General features: G+C 30.8%; 1 protein-coding gene across 2 annotated transcripts in view; it reads left to right on the forward strand.

Moving 5' to 3' along the window:
• Nucleotides 1-10,217, forward strand: part of LOC100208480 (prolyl endopeptidase) — a 60,785-nt gene extending 50,568 nt beyond the window's left edge. For both annotated transcript variants that reach the window (XM_065796402.1, XM_065796403.1), the window contains 3 exons: nt 5,791-5,944; nt 9,747-9,815; nt 9,936-10,217. In XM_065796402.1, the coding sequence (XP_065652474.1) occupies nt 5,791-5,944; nt 9,747-9,815; nt 9,936-10,001 (289 nt within the window). In that variant the 3' untranslated portion in view covers nt 10,002-10,217. The remainder of the gene's footprint in view (nt 1-5,790; nt 5,945-9,746; nt 9,816-9,935) is intronic.
• The last annotated feature ends 17,029 nt before the right edge of the window (nt 10,218-27,246 follow it).

The following is a 27,246-nucleotide window of genomic DNA, read 5'->3' on the forward strand; positions in this document are numbered from 1 at the left end:
AGTCCTGTCTACCACAGACAGTGGTACTGAATCTGAAAACTGCAAAAGTAAGAGTGAAGATGATGAAGACGACGACGGTGATAAAGACGATGATGAGGACACTCAGAAAAAAACTAGAAAGCACTACAAAAGTAAATTTGCTGTAAGTATGGTTACATCAAGTGGAGTTTCCACAAAGAAAGCTGCTAAAATATGCAATGTATTATCACAACAAGGTATTGATATTCCAACTCCAAGTCAATCAGCAATTTACAAGTCCATATTCAAAGAGGCAGGTAAATTAAAAAAAAAAATTGATACAACAACTTAAAATGGAACAGTGGTCCTTACACTTTGACGGCAAACGAATAGATGATAAGGAATATCAGGTAGTTGTACTTCAGAATGAAAGAACTGACGTGAAACTTGATGCACTGCGTTTAAAAGATGGCAAAGCTGAAACTGTTGCTGAAAAAATTGCTAAACTTATTGATGAATACAATTTGTGGAATTCAATTAAGATGATCATTACTGATACAACAAACGTCAATACTGGGAAGAGAAATGGAGTTGTTGTGAAGTTGCAACGTATGTTTAAATTAAAGGGTGTCACAATACCACAATTTATCGGTTGTCAGCATCACGTACTAGACAGGATTCTCCGTCTGGTGATGGACGAAGAACTTGGGGGTGATACCTAATCTCCAAACATTGAATACCCATTTGTGTCTGAACTGTTGAATAAGTATGATGAACTGAAGGATAAGTTTGTGAATGGAACTGTAGAAATTCTTGATAAATCAGGGTGGAGAGACGATATGAAGTTTTTGTACCATTTAACAAGAGTGTTTAGGTTCTATGAAGAACAAAGAAACTTCCCTCTGATTCACTTTCAGAACATTCCTAATATGAGCAATGCCAGATGGAACTCAAGAGCCATTCTCGCCATTCTGGCGTTCATTCTTATGCCTGAAGCGAGAAAGAATTTGGAGAAGGTTTGCAGGTTCATTTCATATGAGTGGGCAGAACATTGGTTTAGTAGTCAAAAGTACAATGACAATGACTTCAAGAATTTATCTGATGTATTGAAGCCTTACAAAAAGGCATTGCAGTCATTCAAAAATCACTGGAAGAAAGAGCCATCCGTCATCGACATACCACGAAGTAATCAGATAGCTGAACGTGCAATCAAGGTGATGCAAGACCTGTATGCTTCCTGCAGAAAGAAAGACAAACTGCAACTTCGATTCATTCTAAGTAATAAGCGCTAGACTCTTTATGAGACGTGAGCATCATGTGACCCATGTACTAAACACAGTAGGCCTATAGACACAGACAGTTATGTATATTGTTGTACTAGACGCTTTGATACTGTTAATTTTGTAATACTTGTATAATTATATATCACATAATGTTTTTTGTTATATCACAGTACATGTTGCATAAATAAATAAAATAACAACAGGAGTATGACTCTTACAACATCTTCAGCCTTTAATATTCATTTACTGTACAAAAGTGTACCTATTGAAAATTCGGTTTTTTGGTTTTGGGGTGACCTTTTTTTTAAAATATGTCAAAATGAAACATCTATTCGTTCTTTTTACATAAAAGTTCATTGAATTACGATACAGGCCTAGTAGGTTGCAAAAAAGTCATATCCCTAATATATACACACATACATACATACATATATATATATATATATATATATATATATATATATATATATATATATATATATATATATATATATATATATATACATACATACATATATATATATATACACACATACATACATATATATATATATATATATATATATATATATATATATATATATATATATATATATATATATATATATATATATATATACATATACATACTACTGTGATCAAAAAGTAAGGTGAATTTTTTTATAAAATGAAAAATCTTTATTTATTCTTCCAAGTCTGTGTCGTCCCCCTCAAAATAATCCTCCCCAGCCCCAATGCACTTTTGCCAATGTTTTTTCCAGTCATCGAAGCATGCCGAAAAGTCCTCGGTAGGGATAGCCTTCAATGCGCGTGCCGATTCACGTTGGATCTCTTCAATGGACTCAAACAGATTTCCCCGGAGTGGTCTCTTGAGCTTTGGGAACAGCCAGAAGTCACACGGTGCTAAGTCGGGCGAATACGGTGGTTGTGGAGCAACATGGGTAGAGTTTTTAGCGAAAAACTCACGAAGAACCAGTGCTGTGTGTGAAGGCGCATTATCGTGGTGCAAAGTCCAAGAGTTATTGGCCCATAATTCCGGTCTCTTTTTGCGAATAGCTTCACGCAAACGTTGCATAACGCTTAAATAATATTCCTTGTTGACAGTTTGGCCAGTTGGAAGGAATTCGTAGTGCACGACACCACAATAATCAAAGAAAACAGTCAACATGACTTTGATTTTTGAGCGACTTTGACGTGGTTGCTTCGGTCTCGGCTTGCCTTTTTCACGGTATTCACTCGATTGGTCGGTTGTTTCAGGGTCGTATGCGTAGACTCAAGTCTCATCGCCAGTAATAATTTGTTTGTAGATGTCTTGATAGTCAGAAAGCATTGCTTCACACGTTTTAATGCGACGCTCTTTTTCAAAGAAATTGAGAAATTTCGGCACCAAACGTGATTTGAGCCTTCTGAGGCCCAAATGATCCTGCAAAATCGCTTGCACCAACCCAAATGAAATTTCAACCATGTCAACAAGGTCTCGAATGGTTAACTGACGATTTTCATCAACACGTTCTCGGCCTTCTTTGAAGTCTTTGTACCACTTGTAAACATTTTTTTGAGACAGTCTCTTCACCGAAGGCCTTTTGCAACATTCGATACGTTTCAGCAGCAGAAATATCATTCCGCAAACAAAATTTAATAGCACTTCTTTGCTCAACAAAATTAGACATCGTGAAAATCGCCGAATGCACTTTTGGTACTTCAGAAACAAGCGTAAACAAAAAAAAATAATTATGAGTTTGACATGTAATTTGGCGCAAATGTTAATGACATTCCTACCAACTTAAAAATAAAAAAGATTGGACGATTCGAATAAGGCGGGAAGTTTAAATTAAAAATTCACCTTACTTTTTGATCACAGTAGTATATATAATTTGCTATATAAACAAAGAAAATATTTATTATTATGAAATTATATTTACCTCAAAGGATGCTTGATCGTCTTGTAGTTTTCTCATTCTTTTCTCATAAGCTTTTTCTTCACTGATTTTTCTCTTATATTTTTTTTCGAAGTTTTGTTGTCTCAATTTTATCAGCATGTCTCATCTGCATGTCAGACTTTTTACCTGTCTTATTTCTTTGACTGTATAACCACCTGAGCTCCATAGTAGGAATTTTTTTAGAAAAAATACAGGTGCAAATTATATGTGCTTTACTTTTACAATTTTGGGGGGAAGAACACTCAGACAGATCATGTTCACACAGAAGTATCTTATGAGGACATGTTATGAGGTCCATTAGCTTATCTAACTTCAATAGAAGTTCTTCTTTTACTTTTGCCTTAGTTCTTCCCCATACAACGTTTTCTACTTTCTCCCAAAGGGTTTTAATTCTATAATAAAGCGATTTCTCACCAATAATAACTGGCTGTTGAAACTTAACATTTGCTTTTCTCCATTGAGCAAGAACAAATGGAATCAGATTGGTAGCAAGATCTTTGTTAGAATATTTATTATGGTGTAGATTGCATGTTATGCATTTTTGTTCTTTTAGTAAAATTCCTTTTTGAATAACTGGTCTGTTTGTAGGCAGCTCACTAGGAATAAAATTTTCCAGGTCCAATAATATCTGAAATTGCAGTGATGGATGATCTAGTCTTAACTTTTGACATTTATAAATATCTCGATTAAATAACTAATAACAAATAAAATAATAACAGACTACGATCTTGAATAAAGCTTTTATACGATCTTGTATAAAGCTTTTTTTTATACAGCGGAGAGCCAAGTGAAAATATCTTTTAAAATTAATTCGGCGCTGCGCTTATTAGGAGAGTTCATTACATAAAAACAGATTTTATTTACTTTATAATAATTTAAGTTTTTTTTCATTTTAATAATGTGTAAATATGAAAATTTGGGTATCAAGACGTTTTCTGATCAAAAAGTGGTCTATAACAAACCTGCCTTGAAAATAAATTTTACATAAAAATACACCTTTTCTTAAGCTTGAATTTTATTTTTTTCAAAAACATATAAATTTCACTGTACCCTAATGGCCAGGTGATATGGAATTAACTTCAAGGAAAATGTTTCAGCTGGTTGTGTCAAAACACATTAGATCAATGCATGGTTGGATACTCCGGTGTTGAACTACTGCTGATGTCTGATTTTTTTCTGTTCCATTAAACATGTTGTTATCATTAACAATTATCTTAGAAACCTGTAACTAATGTCAGAAAAAAGTTAAATTGATGAATGATTCTACTAAAGTATTAAAACTTGCCATTTCAACACGCTGTAAACAGTAAATTTCCTGACAAATTGAATTCAAATCTGCCTCTAGAAAGTTGTAGAATATTAATTAAGTTATTACTTGATAATTTGATTATTGATATTACTTCTGGATACGAATGGATAGTAGAAGACGTAGATCTTCTGGATTGACCACTAAAGGGCTAAATTATTTTTTTTTTTTATCTTGTTTTATTAATCAGTTTTTATTTTTTGCATTAAGCCAGTATAAAAATTATATAACATGCTTAGAACATGCTCAGATAGATTTAAATAAATAAACTGCATTTTTATTTCCTGTGTTCAAAAAAAAAAAAGTTATAAACGGAAAACTTGAACTCTTCATTAAAATTGAAGAGTTAAAAATACTTTTACATTAGGGGGATGTTTTAGAGCATTCTATATAATCTATTAGTTATATTTATCTTTCATTTTAGTATATATATTTTATACAATTGCATATTGACATGCTTTATTAAAAAATGAATGTTGTGTATTCAGATAAGTGTACATATTCTGAGAGGTAACTCATTATACTGATAATCGAAGCAAGAAATAATCTATAAAGCAAAAAAAATAGTTTAATAAGTTTTTAATTTATTGTTAAGTTAGTTAAGTTCTATTCATGAATGACAAAATTAAGTTTAAATCTAAACCATTTAAGTTAAAAAAAATTTTTCTATTATGTATTCTCATATAGTGTCACATACTAGAGTATGCATTTTATTGCAGACTTGTGCAACTACTTGTGAAACAGCTTAAGAAAAAATTGTCTAAAAAGAGTTGTTGTTTTTTTTTTGTTTTTTTTTTACTTATTACTGTATATCAACATAGCATTTTAAAAATTTACTTATGTGGTAGTAGATCTAAATATATTAAATATTTCTGAATACTTTATATTTTTATACTTTTTATAAATTAAGTATTATTTTTTGCTAAGATATTTATTTTAATTATTTAGTATTTAAATATTATTCATAATATGACCTTCAAATGGTGTATTTATAACACCTTCATTATTAAACTTACTGGCTGGTAGTTTTAAAATACATAAAGTAATTTAAAATTATTTTTGCATATGTTAGCTTATGACATAAAACGGTTACATGATTATACGATGACAATTACATATTTGTAGTTATGTGATTAGTTCTACGATTTATTAAAATCTTTAAATAAAGATGCTTAAAGTTGCTTAGTTTTACCAAAAAAAAAATTTTTTTTGGGTGAAATTAAGCAACAATATTATTATAATATATATAATATAACAATAACATTACATTATGCTATATATTTTTTAAATGGTAATAAATTAGGTATTCTCCTTTGCACAATGTATGTAAACAGTCTGCTTACCAGTACCCTGCTTTGTTGCTTCTTACAGCAGATCATGATGATCGGGTTGTTCCCCTTCATTCATACAAGTTGATTGCAGAGCTGCAACACAAATTAACTGGCAATGAAAACCAAGTATTTAAATTAGATGTTATGAATAAAATAAGAAGTTCATTTTGTTTACATATATATATATATATATATATATATATATATATATATATATATATATATATATATATATATATATATATATATATATGTATACCTTTTAAATATATATATTTTGTATATATGTAAATATATTATATATTTAAAGTATATAGTAAATATATTTTTGTTTATGTATATATATTTTGTTAGAATTTTTTTTTTTGTTTCTCCAATGTATATACCACCACAAGATCATGTGACAAATTTGTAGACATTGGGATTACTATTGGGAATTAACTTTGACTTTTTGCGTATGATTTTTCTTCACGTAGGTGTTGCAATCAAAATTATTTAGACAATGTAAGGTTTAAGTTTATTTCTAAGTTTTGGACTTATTCATGGCATCCATGTAATTTTAACTGTACATTTATTTATTTTTTCTGTTTTATTTTCATTTATATTGGAAAAGTTGTTTCTTTTCTGAATATAGGTTTTGGCAATTTTTTCGAGTTATGATCTATCGTATCCATTATCTGCAAACATGTTTACTAAAACTGTCTTTCATCATTAAGATATTTTGTAGAAAAAATATAAATGAAACCAGATACAAAACCTTTAAAAACACCAATAACTTTTTTAGGATTAACGTTTGATGTTGGCTTTAATTGAATATTAGTGATAGCTTTCTGTGAATTTTAAAGTATTGGTTATTAGTGTTGGTTACAGTTACATCCAAGAAGTTTAACTCTTTTTTGTTATTTTCTTTTTCTGATGTATATTTTAATGCTGGATCTTGTTAGTTTTTGGTGAAAGTTGATTGATTTCAGCAATAATAACAGCTTTTGTTTTTAAATGTTGTAAAAGCGCTTTGGCTACTACAATCATTAGAGAGGATCTTAAAGGGCCCAAATTTGGTTTAGATTTTATTTCGTTCTTGCATAAAAGATAAAATTGGTTAAGGCAAAGTTCAATTGTTTCATGTGTTGCGTTTGGTTTGTTTTTAAGATTATCAATATTGTTGTTTAAAATATCGATAGTTGTAGGAATTGTTTTGTTAATTGAAATGAAGGAATATAACGCGTTATATAGATATATAGGGCGTTTCCACAGAAATATCATCCTTTACAATTTTTTTTTTCATAAATTCCTATAGACCTATATATAATTTTGTATATTATGTATGTATGTATGTATTGATGTATGTATATATATGGTAGTAGAAATCTGTGTTTTAAAATGGTATGAGTTGAAACTTTAAAAAAATATCATTTTAACAAAAATAAGTTGTTTTTTTTGTTTTGTAAAAGCAATATAAAACAATAATTATTGCTATCAAATCAAACATCCGGGATAATTTTAGTAGATGCTTGTTAGGTAAAATTCAATATTTGACTGCACATAAACTTTTTTTTAGTATATATGTTTTTATTTTTTGGTATTTTGCTAATCTATCGTTAACAGTAATCACCATAAATAGAAACTTACACAAAAAAAATCATCAAAGTTTTCATTAAAAAATGATAACATAAAATAAGTACGTAAAACTTTTCTATTGCTGATGTCAGTTAAATTTATTTAAAATGTCCCTTAGGATTTGGTTGTCACACAATTACCATCATCCCCATTAAGAATTGACTTCTCAACTTCTGTTGAACTCTAGCTCTGCTAATTTCAAATGACTTTTCAAGTTTTCTGAACTTAATATTCTGGAGAGATAAATATGGTCTTGAGATGCAACCAAATGATGCAATGTTCAAAGTATCATGGCATGTCTTTTAATGTTCAATTGTGCTTGAACTATTGCCCGTTTGCCTTAATACTATTTTTTTAGTGCTCAACGCATCTATATATCACCTTTTTTTTAGTCTCACCAAAACATATACACCTATAAGCATTTTAGCTGGTAGACACCTGGATTTGTGTTTGGAAGTAGTTTTGTCTTGTTATATAATTTGTTATTCAAATTATGAGCTAATTTAACATTGTTAGGTTTGAGACCAACAATTGGTATCCATGTTTTATAAATGGTTGGTTATGCACTGGCTGAGTATACACACAGCGCAAAACAAATCACTCATACAATGAAATACTTATTAAATCTAGTTATTTTTAATTACATTAAGATGTGCTGCACTAAACAAATAATTCATACGTTGAATTACAGTAAGTTATAATTACAGGAAAGAGAAGTTCTGAGGAATGCATTGGTGTTTTATGGAAAATTACCATATTTAATAGTATTGTAAAAAGATAAATATAGCTTACCATTTTCTTTGCTTCTGGTGCAATATTTATGTATTTCGTTTGTTTTAATAAATCAATTTTAAAAAATTTTAAGAATTTTAGGATTCTTAGTTGAGAAGATTGTATTTTTAATATCAGATCTCGTTGGTAAAAAAAGTCATTATAATAGATGTATGTTCTTTTAATTTATGCAATTTAGCAAAAAACAACATTCTCCTTTATTTCCAATAACTTCTGGAGTAACATGAGGCTCTACTCATAGTCCTGTGTTGTTCTTTATCTATAGTAATAATCTGCATTATTACTTAAATGGTTCTATTTGCTGATGATGTAACTATATATTATATATGCAACTATATATTCCAGTCTTGATGAAAAGTCATCACCTTTTGATTGATTAGAACCGGCGTTCAATCTGAAATCTCTAATCTTGAATCTCTCTTCTGTAAAAGCTAAGGCCTTGCAGTGACTTGTTAATTTTCACTTTTTAAAAAAAGTGGTTTACTGCTACTAACTGCAATATTGTTGATATTTCTATATTGATAAATGGCAACACTCTAACTGAGTTTTCCACTTCACAAATTCTCATTCTATTTAACTTGTGTAGAAGAAAGCTATCACTTGTTCCAAATCTCGTGTGAATCGTCACGATTTCGCGTAAAACGTCACAATCTCACGTGAATCGTCATTTAATCAAGCCTTTTTTTTTTCAACAAACGGCGTGAGTTTGGTGGTCGTCTGAGAATATAACCCGTCGCCACATTTTAACAGGTCCAATTCTTAAATTCTTTGCAAAATTTTAGACGATTGCAAATATTTATTTGAAAAAGGCGTGGCTTTAATGCAGCTTGGTATGATCGTGCAGCAATAGGGTGTTTCATTTCCGACAAATTTTCGAAAATGGTTACGTTACATGCATAACGGGGTAAATAATGGGCCAAGAAATAGTCTGTAAATTTTTCAAAATTTTAAAATTATTTAGAGGTCGCCGTCTTAAAATAGTAGCGTTTTTTTTTTTTACCCTTTTTTCAACTTTAAATTTAAATTACTTAAAAAATAATTAATTTCATGTTATGTTACTTGGTGTGTAATACAAATTATAAGGTAGATGAACATTTGGTGAAATTTTCAGAAAAATTGGTTAATGTCTAAAGGTCGCCGTATTAAAATATAAAGCTACAAAACCTTTTATTTTTTTAAATCTAAAAAAAATATAATTAAAATTCAGTTAGATTTTTTTTAGGCTTCAACTTTTCGTAAGAATAATAATTAATAAAGTAGATACTAGTAATATAAAAAATACTAAAAATTATTAAATATAATAATCAAATACTAATAATAATTTAATTACACATGATTTTAATGTATATAGAGCATATATAAATATTTCCTATTGCTTGATAACTACCCAAATACCCACGCAACGCGGGATTGTATAGTACGTTACCAGCATACATATTTTGCATTTATAATTAATTATCTAAATTATGAGTGTTTAGAACTTTTTGGTCATAACCCTATTTTTTTTTTTTTTTTACAGGAAAATCCTCTTCTTATAAGAGTAGACACTGAAAGTGGACATGGTGCTGGAAAACCAACCTCAAAATCTGTAGGATTACTTAAATCCTCTTTTTCACTCTCTCACTGCCTATCTTTTTTTCTTCTTACTTTAGTCTCTCTTTTTTGTCTTAATATGTTTTGAATTTGTATTGTTCTTTTTTACTTACAGATAGAAGAACTATCCGATGTGTTTTTCTTCATTGCAAGTATGGTTGGTACAGATTGGTCGGAATAAATAGTTTGAGTAAAGTTAAGATCGAATACTAAGTTGAAAATTATTAGGTTCTAATACTTTTTAAATGATAAATTAGATTTGTATAAATATCTTTTTAACATTCTATTTCAAAAAATATTTATGTATTTTAATATACAGTGTAGTTTTAATATTTTATATTTAATTGTATAATTAACGGCAATTTATAGTATTAGTTAAAATAAACTTTTTATTTTATTTGTAATTTTAATATCTTAGTTTTAAAAAGGGGTGACATTTATAGAAATGTATTTCAAATATCGAAAACGTAGTTTTTTTGCAACTGGGGATTTATCGTACACATTGGGTAACCGGTGTTTGATATTTTAGCAGAGTATTTATTTCTGTATGCACTTTAGAGCAAATCTAAAGTAGCTTTAATTTTATGTACAGAGTGGATGGTCGAAATCCGGACAATTTTAAATTTGCCGGCATTTTTTTGTTTTTAAATTCTATGTTGCGAAATTCAAACATTAATCAAAACAAACATTGTACTCTCGAGAAAAAAAATTAAAATTGCAAATTTAGCAAATGTCAAAGGAATATGATCGTAGAGTTGCAGTGGTTGAGTCCCTCCGCGCCGGACACTTTGTCCCAGAGATTATAAAATGGTTTGGCTTCTCAAAAAGCACAGTTTATGATATTGCAAAGAGGTTTAATGATGGTGTAAAGTCTGTAGAACGAAAAGAAAAGACTGCTCACAAACCAATCAGGAATAAGGCCTTCATCAGCAGAGTACAGAAGTCGATCAACAAAAACCCCAGCACCTCCATCAGGAAACTGAGCAAAGATATGAATGTGTCTTATTACACCATGAGAAAAGTGATCTGTGATGACCTTAGGTACAAATCCTGTGTCCTGAAAGTCAGACAGATGCTGTCTGCTTCAATGAAGGAGAAGAGAGTGGCTAAGTGGCTTTATGTCTGTTTCCAGCAAAGGCCATGTCATGCCACCACACTTCTTCCTGAAGGGCCAAAATGTCAACAAAGAAGTCTACTTGGACCTTCTGATTAAGGTGGTGAAACCTTGGATGGACAAGTGTTCCAATAGTAGGCCATATGTGTTTCAGCAAGACTCAGCTCCTGCTCATACCTCCAATTTGGTACATGGTTGGCTTGAAGAGAATCCCTATGTTCTGGTTAAAGCACTTTTGGCCTCCAAACTCACCAGATCTCAATCCATTGGACTATTATGTCTGGGGCACTTTGGAACGTGAGACCAATAAATCAAGTCACAACACTGTTGAATCTCTAAAGCGAGCAATTGCTACTGCAGCTGCCAACATGTTGGCCGATGAGGTGGAGCACGCCTGCTCCAGGTTAAGGAAGCATATCGAGCAAGTCATTGAAGCTAAAGGCAGCTGGATTGAGTGAAATGAAAGCTCTTATATGTGTACATTACTGTTTAAAATTTCAGAAATATAGCTTTGAAACTAATACTTTTATTGTAATTATTATTTTGTGTCAAAAAAGTCCGGATTTCGAGCATCCACCCTGTAATATCCTTATGTGAGTTAGTTGTTTTACAACCAAGGGAACTTTTCAATTATCAACTACGTAATACAAAAAAAAGTCAACTCTAAAAAGTGTTTAATCCTTTAAGGACTCTTAACAACAGCGACAACAAAAACTAGTTTCGGGTTGTTAGAAATCCTTTTATTCAAACTTTTAATTCTTTAACTTTTTAGGCTCTAATTTTTAAAACAGGATATAAAATTTTAATAAAATTGTAAATTTTATTAAAATTTTATATATATATTGAATAATATTAGAACCAAAATAATCAGAATTTATCAGAGATAATAAGAATAATAGGATATCAGAATTTAAGGAATGTGTTTTATTTTTTCACAAGTACATAAAATTATTTGTTCATCGACGAAATATATATATATATATATATATATATATATATATATATATATATATATATATATATATATATATATATATATATATATAAATTATGTTAGTGTATTCTACAAACAGAGTGCTCAATGTTCTAAAAGAACAGAACAATAATAAGTTAATAAAACAATTATCTAATTTTTGATTACTTCAACACTGTGTTTCACCATCAAAGTAGGTTCATCAGGAAGAATGCAATTCTTCCTAGATTAACAAGTTTTTTCCTTAGATTAACAAGTGTATTACAAATGTAATACACTTGTTAATCTAAGGAAATACAACGCTTAAATGTTTCAGATGCAGTCGCCCTTAATTTAAACAAGGACTTGTTAATAGACGGACGTTCTAAATGACGTTCCTGATGAGGAACGCTTATTTGTTCACACACTGTGGTATTTAGCTGATAGTGGATTTTCATGGGATCGTTCTCAGGGGCAGATGCAGGATTTTTTGTGGGTGTTGCCTGTTTTTTTTCGAGTTGCCGAAATATAGTCGGTGATATTTTTTTGTAAACCCCTACCCCGGGCCAGCAAGGGGGAAGGTTGCAAAAAAATATCGCCGATTATATATTTTGGCATTCGTCATCAAAGCGGCATCAGTACTTTATTATTACTTCCTTGCCATTGTTCTCAATTACCCATATAAAACAAAACTAATAAAAATGTTGCCTTGGCTATTCTGTTCATAAATTAGACATTTTTTACTTGTCTAACCTATTTAACGAAGTGCACCAACGAAAAGGTAAGCCATAGGACTTACCTTTTCGTTGGTGCACTTCAATTCTTTTCTTTTCTTGATAGGCAGTTAGGCCATATTTTTTTTTTAATTCTTTATGTTGGTTTTTCTAAATTTCACTAAATATAAGATAAACTTAAATATAAAATATAGTAAATAAACAAAAAAGAAAAATTATTATTAGATAAAAACCAACTCTAAGCGTCGTTCTCCTAAAACAGAAAAAATATTTAAAACTCTTTCTACATCAGGAATTATTTCTTGATGAATAGATATCAAAGCTAAAAAATTACATCTTGACTCTGTCATGCGGCTTCGCATATAAGTATTCAGTCTGCGCATAACAGAAATGATCCTCTCGCATTCACATGTAGTAATTGGAATTGTTCCCATTATTAAAAAACCTTCCCTAATGTTTGGGAAACCTCTCATATCAATAGACTTTAAAGTCTCTGTAATAGTGAATGGGATCACAGATTGATTGTTCAAAAATGTTTCCCACAATCCTAATTCAGCATGAATTGATGTAGGATGAGGCATATCCAATATATAAAAATGCAAAAATTCCATAAAATCTAACTTCCAAAAACGTTTTTTTTTATTTTTTTTTACAAAAGTTGCAGGAATACCAGATAAACCTTTGTAAACAATTATCTCACCTTCATCAAATCTATCTTCTAATCATTAATTAAATGATCTAGAAGAGGAGATGTGATGGAATATTTGAAATAATCTGAAACTTGTCAGAAGGATAATTATCTCTATAAACTTGTCTACCACAGAGCCTTGGTTTAACTTCTGAGTCCTAGCTAGATCAAAAGCAATTAAGTACCATTCGTTGTGATAGACATCAATATTTTTTTTAAACTAATATTTGAGTTTTCAAACAATTTATTTCATTACACTGTTGTGATATATCAAATGCTTTAGTTTGGAGAACAACAGTGATGGCATAGAAATAGTCCATTATCTGTTTTGTTAAAACTAAGCTGACAATTAAATAAAAATTTGTCATAAGATTTAAAAAATATGAAGCTTTTGAAGAAGTATCAATATTATAACACTTATTTTCATTGTATGCTTCCATTGAATGAAAAATGGAAATGTAGTTATCAAAAAAAAACATCCAGGTTTTTAAGTTACTGAACACATCTAGTTTGACATATATCAATTAATTTTGCTTGACCAATGAAAAGGACCAAGGAAAAATGAATTTATTAAGACAGCTGGCACGTTGAGGCAATAAGCTAAAAAAATATGATTTATCTTTGATTAGATCAAAAACATTTCTAACAATCTGAACATTGCATGAATTACTAACAACTAAATTAAGTTAATGGGATGCACAGTGAACAAAAAGAGCCTTTGAATTGATAAATTTAATTCAAGATGAAATATCTTTTAATTTACCAGACATTGCCCCAGCACCATCATATCCTTGACCTCTACATTTTCGGACATCAAGACCAAGATCATCAATTGCAGAAATTATGTTTTGCGCAAGATTAAGACCAGTTGCACCAGATTTACATTTAATAAACCGTAGAAAGTTTTTACAAAAAACATTATCACAATCAATGTATCTTATAACTAGAGATAGCTGTTCAACATTAGAACAATCAGAGGCTCCATCACACAAGATAGAAAAATAACCTGACTTTTTAATTTTCCTAATTAAAACTTCTTCGATTGTTTTTCATGTATCAATTAATTTTGCTTGACCAGGAAAAAAAAATTTATTGAGGCAGCTGGCAGAACGAATATGGTGCTCAAGAACTTTATCACCTGCTTCAAAACGAAAATTTAAAAGCACTACAAAGTTACCTATACCAATGTTGTCTTTACATGTTTCTCCAATCTCTGGATGATACTTAGTGTCATCACGAAGACCTCGAAAAGCAATATTGTTGCGGCCAAGAAAAATAAATGCCTTTATAATTGGAATTAATTTATTTCGATTGCTTATAATAAGTTTTTTTCTTATCGATGTCAACTTCAATCAGATTTTTTTTTGAATTAGATCTTGATTGCAGCATGTTCAGACAATGCATTGACATTTGATAAAGTCGACAATTATTATTGTGATCCATATAAGCACGAGCTGCATTACCCCATATTTTAAAAGGTTTTTGAATAAAGTTGGTTATTGTGGTATTGTTTGGAATTCTGCTACCCAACAGTGTACATGAAAGGCAGTATGCTCCATCTTCAATCTGTGAGTAAGCTAACCAGGAATATTCAAATAGCCATTTATGCAAAACTGATCTTTTTTTTCCCACCAGAAACAGGAAAAACAAAAGACAAGTTAGGAATAAATATTTTATTAACTAGATCTAGTAACATTGAATCATTTTGTCAGATCAGGTTATCCTGCTACTGGTAACATGTAACCCAGTACAATCTGCTTCATGTCCTGCTGCCTTGTAGGATACGCCTTTTTAGGCAAAGGCTAGGAGATGCCAACTCCGACTAAAACACACCCTGCCTTGGGGCTCTTGGTTGAATAAAGGCTAGAGATGGTGTCTCGATAAAAATACTCATCTTGGGCAGATGTTAAATGCACCCAGCTACTGTCTTGTAGAAGGCCTCCTAGGCAAAGACTTAAGGGGTAAACAGATTCTATCTGTTGACCAGCCTCGCACCCCTTCTTCATCTATTAGGCTGGCGCAGATGTATTTTTAATACATTGTTTCCAGTTTAGGATGTTGAATGCTGGATCTTCTTGACTCAATGCATGGGTTTGCTTGTGTCACTGTTTTTATGACTAGGCAACTCATTCTATTATCTCCTTATGAGGGTACAGCTCTAAAACTCAGTTTTATGGTTCTGAGGCCGGCTGGTAGTCAGGTTTCCCGAACTCTGTGGTAGCTCTCAGAGAGGCTGATTCCATCAACAGCTGAAAAATATCAAAGTATTAACAGTGCCATGTTGCGCATGGATGGTGTCCCTGTTTGTACTTTTGGTGTGCATTGCGGAGGCCACATTTGGAGCCCTTTGTTACGGCTTAGGGTTTATTAGTAGTAATGAGGCAATTGCTTGGGCTATTAAACGGTGTTCTGAGTACTATCTATGCTTTGAGTCAAGTTCTTCAATCTAATTTAAAAATGAATAAAGTACCAAAAACTATAAAACACAAAAAACCATCATCATCACCAAGTTCTCTAAACCTATCATTCACTAATATTCGAGGTCTTCGAAGTAACTTTTCTTCTGTTGAGTCTTATCTCTTGCAAAGTTCACCAGACCTACTTGCTCTTTGTGAGACTAGTTTGAGTTCGACTGTCTCATCTTGTGATCTTAGTGTTGATGGCTATCTTCCTCTGATTCGTAAAGACTCCAATAGTCACATGCTTGGCCTGGTCAATTACATTCGTAAGAATTCACCTGTTTGTCGTGAAACTACGTTTGAATCCACAGACTATTCTTTCATGTGCTTTCGTTTAGCACCACTTCACGCTATTGCCTTTCTCTTTGTTCTATATCGATCTCCTTCATCTCAAGACTGTACACTTTTTGATGTTATTTCTGATCATATTGACCAAGCCCTCTCTCTTTATCCATCAGCTAATATAGTTGTTGTCGGTGACTTTAATGCTCACCACTCTGAATGGCTTGGCTCTAGTGTCAGTGACTCTGCAGGCATTAAAGCCCACAACTTTTGCCTTTCTCAATCCCTAACTCAAATAGTCAACTTTCCAACTCGCTTTCCTGACAACCCTATTCATTTACCTTCTCTACTCGACTTATGTCTTGTTTCTGATCCTAGTCAGTGCTCAGTTTCTCCACATTCTCCCTTAATTGCTTCTGATCACAGTTTGATCTCTTTAAAACTAATATCTCATTCTTCTTCATCACCTGAATACCCCTATTATCGAACCTCTTACAACTACAGTAAAGCTGACTGGGATTGTTTCCGTGATTTTATTCGTGATGGCCCTTGGGTAGAAATCTTTCAACTTCCTGTCGACAAATGTGCTTCTTATATAACTTCGTGGATTCAGGCTGGCATGGAATCTTTTATTCCCTCTCGACGATTCCAGGTCAAGCCTCACTCTCCTCCATGGTTTTCCTCACACTGTGCTGCTGCGATTGCCAATCGAAACCGTTACTTCCATATTTATCAGCAAAACAATTCTCCAGAAAACAGACGTCTTTTCATTACTGCTAGAAACAACTGTAAAAAGGTTTTGTCTAACGCCAAAACCTGCTATTCTCAGGTCATGAAATCTCGTATCTCATCTCAAAAATTAGGCTCTCGTGACTTCTGGAGAATCTTTAATAATATCAATAATAAGGGCAAATCTATAATTCCACCTCTCTTGTATGGTTCAGACTTTGTCACCTCACCTAAAGACAAAGCCGAACTGTTTGCTAAAAACTTTTCATCAATATCATCTCTTGATTCCACTAATTGTGTTCTACCTGATATTGCCAACAAACAGGTTGATTCATTGCTTGACATTCATATCACTTCAGCATCTGTATCTAAAGTGATTTCCTGTCTAGACTCTTCTACAGCTTGTGGCCCAGACAACATATCTGTTATTGTCTTGCAGAAGTGTTCTCCGGAGCTGTCGTCTATACTCTCAAAACTATTCAACAAGTGCTTATCAGAGTCTTGTTTTTCAGCCTGCTGGAAAGCCGCATCTGTTATCCCTATCTTCAAAAATTCTGGGGAGCGATCTGATTCGTCTAACTACCGTTCCATAAGTCTTCTTCCTATCATAAGCAAGGTTTTTGAATCTTTAATTAACAAACACTTAATTTCTCATCTTGAATCTAATAACTTACTTTCTGACCATCAATATGGATTTCGATCTTCTCGTTCTACAGCTGATTTGCTAACAGTAATAACTGACAGGTTTTATCGTGCATTAGATGAAGGTGGAGAGGTTAAGGCCATCGCTCTTGACATTTCAAAAGCGTTTGATAAAGTTTGGCATGCTGGTCTTCTCCATAAGCTTTCTTCTTATGGTGTATCCGGCAACATCTTTAAGATCATTGAATCCTTCCTTTCCAATCATAGCATAAAAGTTGTCCTCGATGGACAACACTCTTCTTCTTATTCTGTAACTTCAGGGGTTCCTCAAGGTTCTATCCTTGGCCCTATACTCTTTTTAATTTACATTAATGATCTTCCAGATATTCTCACATCTAAGGTGGCATTGTTTGCTGATGATACTACCATTTATTCTTGTCGTGATAAGAAACCAACACCCTCTGATTGCCTGGAGGGGGCATTTGAGCTTGAAAAGGATATCACTTCTGCTACTGCATGGGGCTCACAGTGGCTGGTGAACTTTAATTCAGATAAAACTCAATTTTTTTCAGCCAATCGTTATCGCAATAATGTAGATCTTCCTATATTTATGAACGGTGATGTACTCGATGAGTCACCTACTCTTCATCTTCTAGGATTAACTCTTACTTCCAATCTTTCTTGGAAACCATATATCAAATCAGTAGCAAAATTAGCATCTGCTAAGGTTGCATCTCTTTAACGAGGTTAAAGCTTTTTAAGGTTGCATCTCGCCACTTTCTTACTCTGGATTCTATTCTCTACCTCTATAAATCTCAAATCCGGCCTTGTATGGAATACTGTTGCCATATCTGGGGCGGATCTTCTAATGATGCCCTTTCTCTTTTAGACAAGGTGCAAAAACGCTTTGTAAACATAGTTGGACCTGCTCTTGCAGCCAACCTTCAACCATTATCACATCGTCGTAATGTTGCTTCTCTTTCTCTTTTCTACAAATACTATAATGGGCACTGCTCGAAAGAGCTAGCGTCTCTTGTGCCATCTACTAAAATTCATTCTCGTGTTACTCGTCATTCAATTAAGTGTCATCCTTTTTCTGTGACTGTTCCTAAGTGCACCAAAAACGCTTATTCGTCTAGTTTTTTTCCTCGAACATCAGCTCTTTGGAATTCGCTTCCTTCATCTTGCTTTCCTGATTCATATAATTTGCAATCTTTAAATCGTCCGTCAATCGTTATCTTGCTCTACAATCTTCATCTTTTCTCTTACAGTAACTTCCAACTTTAATTAGTGGCTGATTGCAGCCTTGTTGGAAGCGAAGATGTTTAAAAAAAAAAAAAAAAAAAAAAGTTATGCAAGGTTTTTGGGAGTGATATTTGATGAGAACCTATCATGGAAAAAACATATTAGTCTTATTGAAGCAAAAATGTCATCTGCTATAAGTGTATTATATAAATCTAGGGCCTTTCTTGATTATAAATCACGCGAAATGCTTTACTTCAGTCTTGTTCATTGTCATCTCTCTTACGCTAATATTGTTTGGGCTAACACACACAAAACTAAATTTCTTTAATATTTAATAATCTTTTAAATAGTTAACACAAAGCGGTTAACTATTTAAAAAGATTAGAAAACCCTTCCTCTGTAATGAAATACATGAATGTGTTAAATATATCAAAACTTAATTTGCTTCAAATAATAATATTTATGTATAAATATAAGAATAACTTGCTGCCAAAAGTATTTTCTGATATTTTTACATTGGCGTTTTCACGAAAATACAATCTTCGGTCAAATAGCAACCATAACTATCAATTGAGCAGAGTAAAATCACAAGTGTCAAAATTCTCAATTATTAACCAAGGTCCGTCATTATGGAATCAATTAAAAAATAACAATATAAAAGATTTGAAAAGCACTTCCTCGTTTAAACGACAAATGAAATCGCATTTCCTAAACTTCTGATGTATATGCGAGTATGTTTATATATGTATGTGTAAGTATGTTTGTATATGTGTTTGTGAATGTGTATGTGTACATATGAGGATGTATATATAAGTTTTTATTCTTCACCTAGTATTTTTCAGAAAAAATATTTAATTGCAAATTTACTAAAGTCATGTGGGCTTTAAATGTTATTAAAATTTAATAACACTTAAACTCAATAACATAATTTACAATAACATTTAATGTTATTGTAAATTATGTTATTGAGTTTTTATTCTTCATCTAGTATTTTTCAGAAAAAATATTTTATTGTAAACTTTTAAGCCATGTGGGCTTTAAATGTTATTGTAAAGGGGCTCTATGAAAAGATTGAAGTGACACCAGTCATCCGTATCTTCTTTGAGCCCCTGTCTGTTTATATATATTCTTTGTGTAACGTAAAAGTTTCATTGTAATTTTATTATTTTATTTTTATATAAACAGCGAAAAAAAATTAATAAATAAAATAAGTAAATAATAAAAAAAGAAAAATGATATAAAAATAAAATAATAAAAATAAAAAAATAAAAATGATATTAGAAATAAAAAAATAAAAATGATATTAGAAATAAAAAAAGAAAAATGATATAAGAAATAAAAAAAGAAAAATGATATAAGAAATAAAAAAAGAAAAATGATATAAGAAATAAAAAAAGAAAAATGATATAAGAAATAAAAAAAGAAAAATGATATAAGAAATAAAAAAAGAAAAATGATATAAGAAATAAAAAAAGAAAAATGATATAAGAAATAAAAAAAGAAAAATGATATAAGAAATAAAAAAAGAAAAATGATATAAGAAATAAAAAAAGAAAAATGATATAAGAAATAAAAAAAGAAAAATGATATAAGAAATAAAAAAAGAAAAATGATATAAGAAATAAAAAAAGAAAAATGATATAAGAAATAAAAAAAGAAAAATGATATAAGAAATAAAAAAAGAAAAATGATATAAGAAATAAAAAAAGAAAAATGATATAAGAAATAAAAAAAGAAAAATGATATAAGAAATAAAAAAAGAAAAATGATATAAGAAATAAAAAAAGAAAAATGATATAAGAAATAAAAAAAGAAAAATATAATTATAAAATACAACAATTTTACAATCGCTTTAATGAGTTTGGAATGGTGCCTATAATATAGAAACCAACAAGAATCACGCAAAACTGTTATTCTGCAATCGACAATATTTTCACAAACACTCTTTTCCATTCCACATTTAAATCAGACATTATTCGAAGTGACATAAGTGACCATTTTCCAGTCTTTGCAATTTTCAAAAAACCAAAAAATATACAAAAAAAAAACTAATTCTTAAAAAAAAGAATCTTTACCACCCAAGCAAAAAATATGTTTAAACTAAAGTTATCTTCTATAAATTGGAACTTTGTATATCTCGAGACATGCGCAAAAAAACCTACAGCCTATTTCTAAATAAATTTCTTAATTAGTAGGACAAGCATTTTCCTAACAAAACTAACCGAATTAAAACTAAAAGACTTTTCAACCCTTGGTTCTCAAAAAAACCTTTTAAAGTGTTCGAAGCGAAAACAAAAGCTATATATACGTTTTATTAAATCAAAGAAAGATCGCGACAAGCATAATTACTTAAACCACAAACGTCTATATGAAAGAACCAAAAAAATAGCCCGAACTACATATTTCAAGAACAAGCTATTGAGCCTAAAAGGTAACGGGAAAAAAACATAGGATGCAATTAAAGAGATTCTTGGTAAACAAAAAATTCACAATAAAGTCTTACCAAACGTGATTACCGTTGACGACACTCAGATCTCTGATGGTAAATCGGTAGCAACAAAATTTAATGAGTTTTTCGTAAACATAGGTCCAAACTTAGCCAGTAAAATTAAACACACTCCTGTTCATTTCTCGAACTATCTATCGAAGTCTGATTAAAACTTAGAATTTAAAAAACTCACTAGTAAAGAACTTGAGGGTTCGATGAAAAAACACAATACTAATAAAGCAACAGGTTATGATTTTATTTCAGCAAGCATAATGAAAGATTGCTATGGATTTATTAAAGATGTTTTATTAGATGTTTTTGACAAATTGCTCAATACAGATGTTTTTCCAGATAAACTTAAAATTGCAATTATTACACCCATTTTTAAAACAGGAGATAAAAGTCTGGTTTCAAATTATCGACCTATTTCAGTGTTACCAGTTTTTTCTAAAATCCTCGAGCGTATCATGTATAATAGGCTATTTTCCTTTTTGGACAAAAACAATCTTCTTTATTGTAACCAATATGGTTTTCAATCAAATTACTCTACGGAGCATGCACTTATGCAACTAGTTGAAGTTATCAGTGGAGCATCTTCTCATAACAATTTCACTTTAGGTATATTTCTAGATTTGTCAAAAGTGTTCGATACCGTTAACCATCAAACTTTACTGGATAAAATAAAATATTGTGGAATATGCCATACATACCTTAAATGGTTTACCAGTTACTTAACTGATAGAAAACAGTTTATATCTTTAAATGACAGTTTTCAGACAAACAAACTTAAAATATTATGTGGGGTTCCACCGGGCTCCATCTTAGGTCCTCTACTATTTCTAATATACGTCAACGATCTATATAAAGCATCAAATACTATGTCTACCATCATGTTTGCAGATGACACCACTTTATTTCATTCTCACAATAACATTATTTCTCTATTTCAAGTTGCAAACAATGAACTAGAACAAATATCAATCTGGCTTAACGCGAACAGCCTATCTTTAAACACTTGTAAAACGTTTTCCTTATTCCAAATATTTCCTTATTTCTAAACGAAAGTTTCAATATATTCCTAAATCCTTACCAATGCTATATATAAATAACATAGAAATTGAGCGTTCTTTCACAAATAAATTACTTGGTGTCTTAATAGATGAAACTTATCCTGGAGAGATCATATTAAATATATTAGCAATAAAATCTCAAGAAATATTGGTATTTTATATAAAACCCGTCAAATCTTAGACAAATCTACCCTAACTCAGCTATATTTTGCATTCGTACATAGTTATTTATCGTATGGTAATATTGTTTGGGGTAGTACAAACAAATCTAAACTCAAATGTCTCCTCAAACAACAAAATCATGCAGCACGCATGATTTATTTTCAAAATCGCTTCACAAACGCTAAACCTCTTCTAAGAAGTATGAGGGCACTTGATATTTATGAAATAAATGTATTCAAAATCACACAATTTATGTTCCAACATCAGTTTAAAAAAATTCCGAAGGTTTTTGAAAATATTTTTCCTAAAATTCAACCGGAAATTATAAAAAACCTTTCCCTATATCAAAACTTACCAGCTTTGCCATTTTCTTTCGTGGCCCAATGCTATGGAACCATTTTACAAGCATGAGTTGTAAACTAAGAGAAGCCAATACCTTTCAAAAATTCAAAAAGAACATAATTGAACTAATTGTCAATCAAGATTCCTTACTTGATTTTTCTAACAATAAACTTTTACTGTCTTTTTTATTATCAAAGGATGATAAGATGATACTGATGATACTGATGATAAGATGATACTGATGATAAGATTTTATCTTCTTCAGGTTCTCCAGTCTTGAAACTACTATATATGATAAAGTGTATTTTGTATTTAATATTTTTAAATATTTTATATGTCGAAAATCATCTTTAATTGTAAATAGTTGCTTGACAAAAATAAATAAATAAATAAATAAAATATAAGAAATAAAAAAATAAAAACGATATAAAAAAAAAAAAAAAAAAAAATGATATAAGAAATAAAAATAGAAAAATTAAAAAAAAATAAAAATGATATAAGAAATAAAAAAAGAAAAAGATTCAAAGTAAAGAGTAAAATTTCTAAATCTTTTTGTTTTTTCATTAAAATATAAAATAATTATGTTATATATAATTTATTAAGTTTTTTCCAAATTTTCTCTTTTAAAAGATTTTACATGATCAACAACTACTTCGCTGGTAGAGATAATTCTTTTATTATTAAGAAAAATGTTGATAACATTTCTTCTAGCAAGTTTTACCCTTGTTTTCTCATGCATTGGACAAGAAAAAGTCTGAAAAGTGGTTAAACAAATGTTCTAAAGCTTGTCGTGCATGTGAATTAAATTTCTTGATTTTTTTTATAAGAGTAGTCAATTATAGCGAAGGATGTGTAAACATAATCCAATATTGATGATAAAGGAATAGTGAGACCACCTTTAGAAATAATTGTTAAATAAGTATGCTTGCGTTCATCAATATTGGCACAACGTAAAAATTCTTTGCAACTTATACCAAAACGTTTTTTAATTTATTTGCTATTTATCCAGCAATACAAGCACCTACTTTCTGGAGCTAGTGTCGTGATTTCTGGAGTACACTGTGCTTTATCGAAAGTTTTTCAAATCTGTTAAATTATTTTCTGACTCAAGATGCACTTTTAAACTATGATCAAAATTAATACTTTCTTTAACTATACTTATAATTTTTAATATTTTTTCAGAAATCTTTTAAACCAACCAAAAATCTTCCACCACTCGTTTTGTCTATATTGTCCAAATCTTCTTTCTAATGAGTCACATTGAAATCTCCCAGTTAAAACAAAGTGATATCCTTCATTAAGTAATGCGTCATTTCAGAGGAGGGGGTAGTAAAACGTGACAATTTGTTACTAGGGGAAAGGGGGATAGGGGAGGGGTCAAAACTTGCGTGATCTTATTTATGAACGACTAAAGTTTAAAGCCAAGATGTCTGCAAATATAGCAAATAGCAAAACAATAGAAAACATTTGCGTCACGTGGAAACACTTTTACAAGATTCATCAAAATGACAACTGCCTTGACTATCCAATTAATAAAAAAACTTTATTATGTAAAGTATTATGATTAATATATTTTACTATTTTGTAAAAAATATTCTATATATTTAGGGTTGTCATTCTCCTTTTCTTTTCCGTAGGAGAGCACGGCACTAATTAAAATTGAATTTTTCACTGCGTTTCCCAACGGAAAAAAGAGGAGATTGACAACCATACTGGTTCTTGCACCCAATTAAAACAAACACGACATCCATTTAAAACAACAATGACATTCATTTAAAACATCGCACAGTGATTTAGAAACGCTTAAAATTTGGCCAAAATACATTTATTATTAAATACATTTTTATCATTTTTAAATCTTAATTTTCTCCCTAAATACAATACCTTTCAATTTAATTTTCTATATATACAAAGATAATAGATAACTTTATCTTATAATTATGAAAATATTTGAAATATGTATTTATACACGTTGTAAGAAATGCATTTAAAAAATGCAATTGTCACGAGTTTAAACTGATTTTTATAGTGCTAGGACTTTTTACCTTATACTTCCTTCGCAAAGCTGATTCTTTTTTTAAAGACAGTTTGTATCGTTCTATGAGAAACTAAAAAAGTTAGCTGCCCCAACTTGCCCCATTTCGAAATAATGTGGTTTTAAAAAGCTCAATTTATAAAAAAATTAGCGACGTATATGCTAATGCGACGTAATATATATATATATATATATATATATATATATATATATATATATATATATATATGGGTGTATATATCAAGAGCATGTGATTCCTGTCCAAAAGTATCGCAGAAATAAAATGGGAAATGTTCAAAACTTAACTACTAACTGCGAAGGTAGACGTGCACCTTTGTGTACACGCACTTAACCTCTATGGCGCCTAAGCAACCAGCAGCACGTTCAGTCTGGTATAAATAACCTACCTACGTGACCGAATGAAGTGACCAGCAGCACGTTCGTTTTGCTATAAAAGCCCATTGTTTTAATGCTGATTTTTTATTCGAGGTCTCATGCCAAAGAACACGAATAGTTTAGTTAAAACTAGAAGCAATAGGTTCGGTGTCTTTAAAGCGAAACTTTTAAGAGCGAAAGTTTTAAAAGCGAAGGTCGGGAAAGCGAAAAAGTTAAAAGCGAATGGGATGGGTTAAGCGAGAAAAAAAGTTTAATAACATTGGTAACATTATTTTTATATAAACGAGTTACTATTTAAGGGGTTTTTAAAATTTTAAAATATTGACAATAAATAACAACTTTTGACATAAAATGATTAACCATAGCATAAATATAGAAAATTAAAAAAAAATTAAAAAAATTGGTCAACGGTTGCTGTAGTAACCGTAAAAAACCCCCAAAATAAGCAAAAAATAAGATTTGCGCTGGCCAAGTTTTAGCAAAAACTAATAAAAAAAGGCTGAATGAAACTTTGGAAACACAATTAGAATAGGTTTATGAGTGTTTTAAACAGAACAGATTTTTAAAAAAAGGTTCTGGGCCTGAAGACTTGTGCTCTAAAGTTGACAATAGAAAAAAGTACATTTTTTGAAAAATTAAATTAGCCATACTGTTTTATTCATAAAAATTTAAAAATTCTGTTCCGTTTAAAACACAGCTTTTATAAAAAGGAAAATTTGTTGAAAATTTCAGATAAAACGCTCCAGCGGTTCTCTTGGAATTTTGGCCGGCATATTGAAAAACCTCAAACTGAGAAAACGCATAAAAACTGAAAATAAAAGAATAAAGATCTACAAATATAAGTAACATTATATATTGGACTATATTTAGTATTAAAAACCTCCTGCTTCATATGTTTTACTTTCTTTTTCAAAGGTTTTGTCACTTTTCTTAAGTTGTTTAGCCCTTAACTTTTGACGATGCAACTTGTTATCGGGTTTTAGTTTATAGATCGACCATTTAATGCGTGTTTTATTTATGTCGTTAGAACCGTTTAGTGTATAAAAACCTGGAACCATGTTCAGTTTTTCATATATTAGGATTGAAGACTTCATCCCAATGTTAAAATTGGCAACAGCATCATAAACACCAAACTTCAGCAAAGTCAGCAAGACATATTTTGTTTTTGGTATGCGATCGCAAATTTTCCCATGGAAAGACTCATTTGCATTTTGCGTTTTACCATGCAGACATTTTTTAAGCTCATCTTCTTTTGTGAGCTCTTCAAACACAGGTCTGATCTTGTATACAACCTCTAAAGGTAGACCAGGTCCTGGCTTGTAGGTGTTAGTGCTATTTGCTTTGTCTCTGTTAAATTTACACGAGCTACTTACACCTGTTGGACAATGTGGATAGTGCCAATTATTTTCTTTTGATGATGCAACGTGAAAAAGGGTAGCAAGCGTTGCTGATTTCATGGCATCTAAATTACCAGTATTCTGTCTAATTGCCACACCAAAGAAGTTTTGCAGTCGATCAATTGTTGCATCTGTCAATCTACCACGACCGCCCAGTCCCCTAACTTTTTTTTTCAATTTCCGGAGTCTGGTTCCAACACGCTTCTGATAGTGTCCAACACATTCTAATTTATTTACTTTAATATTAGGATAAACATCCTTGACACTATTGTAACTTTTGCTATCTCCATCACCTAAAAAATTAATGTACTGCAACTTATGTTTTTTAATTGATCGCTGGAAAATACGACTGGCTCCTTCACACTCCATTCCACCTGCAGAACCAACAAAATTCATTTTACAAATGTGGGAATTTCTCCACTCAGCATAAGCAGTAGGATCTTTTTTAGAAAGTTTTTGATTTAAGGAGCACCCTCTGCATATTCGACTTATCACCTCAACATCTAAAACTTTTCCACTGTCTATTGAAAGTGCTGCAAATACACCATTCAATGATGAAAATCCCCTACGCTGCCATGTGCCATCACATGATACACCAACATCAAGAATCTCATTAATCTTAATCATTAGTCTTGACACTGTAATCTTATATCAGATACAGCATCAGTCATTGTTTCCTGTGCAACTTTAT

Source organism: Hydra vulgaris, chromosome 04 (genome assembly GCF_038396675.1).
Source record: "Hydra vulgaris chromosome 04, alternate assembly HydraT2T_AEP".
Lineage (NCBI taxonomy): Eukaryota > Metazoa > Cnidaria > Hydrozoa > Anthoathecata > Hydridae > Hydra > Hydra vulgaris.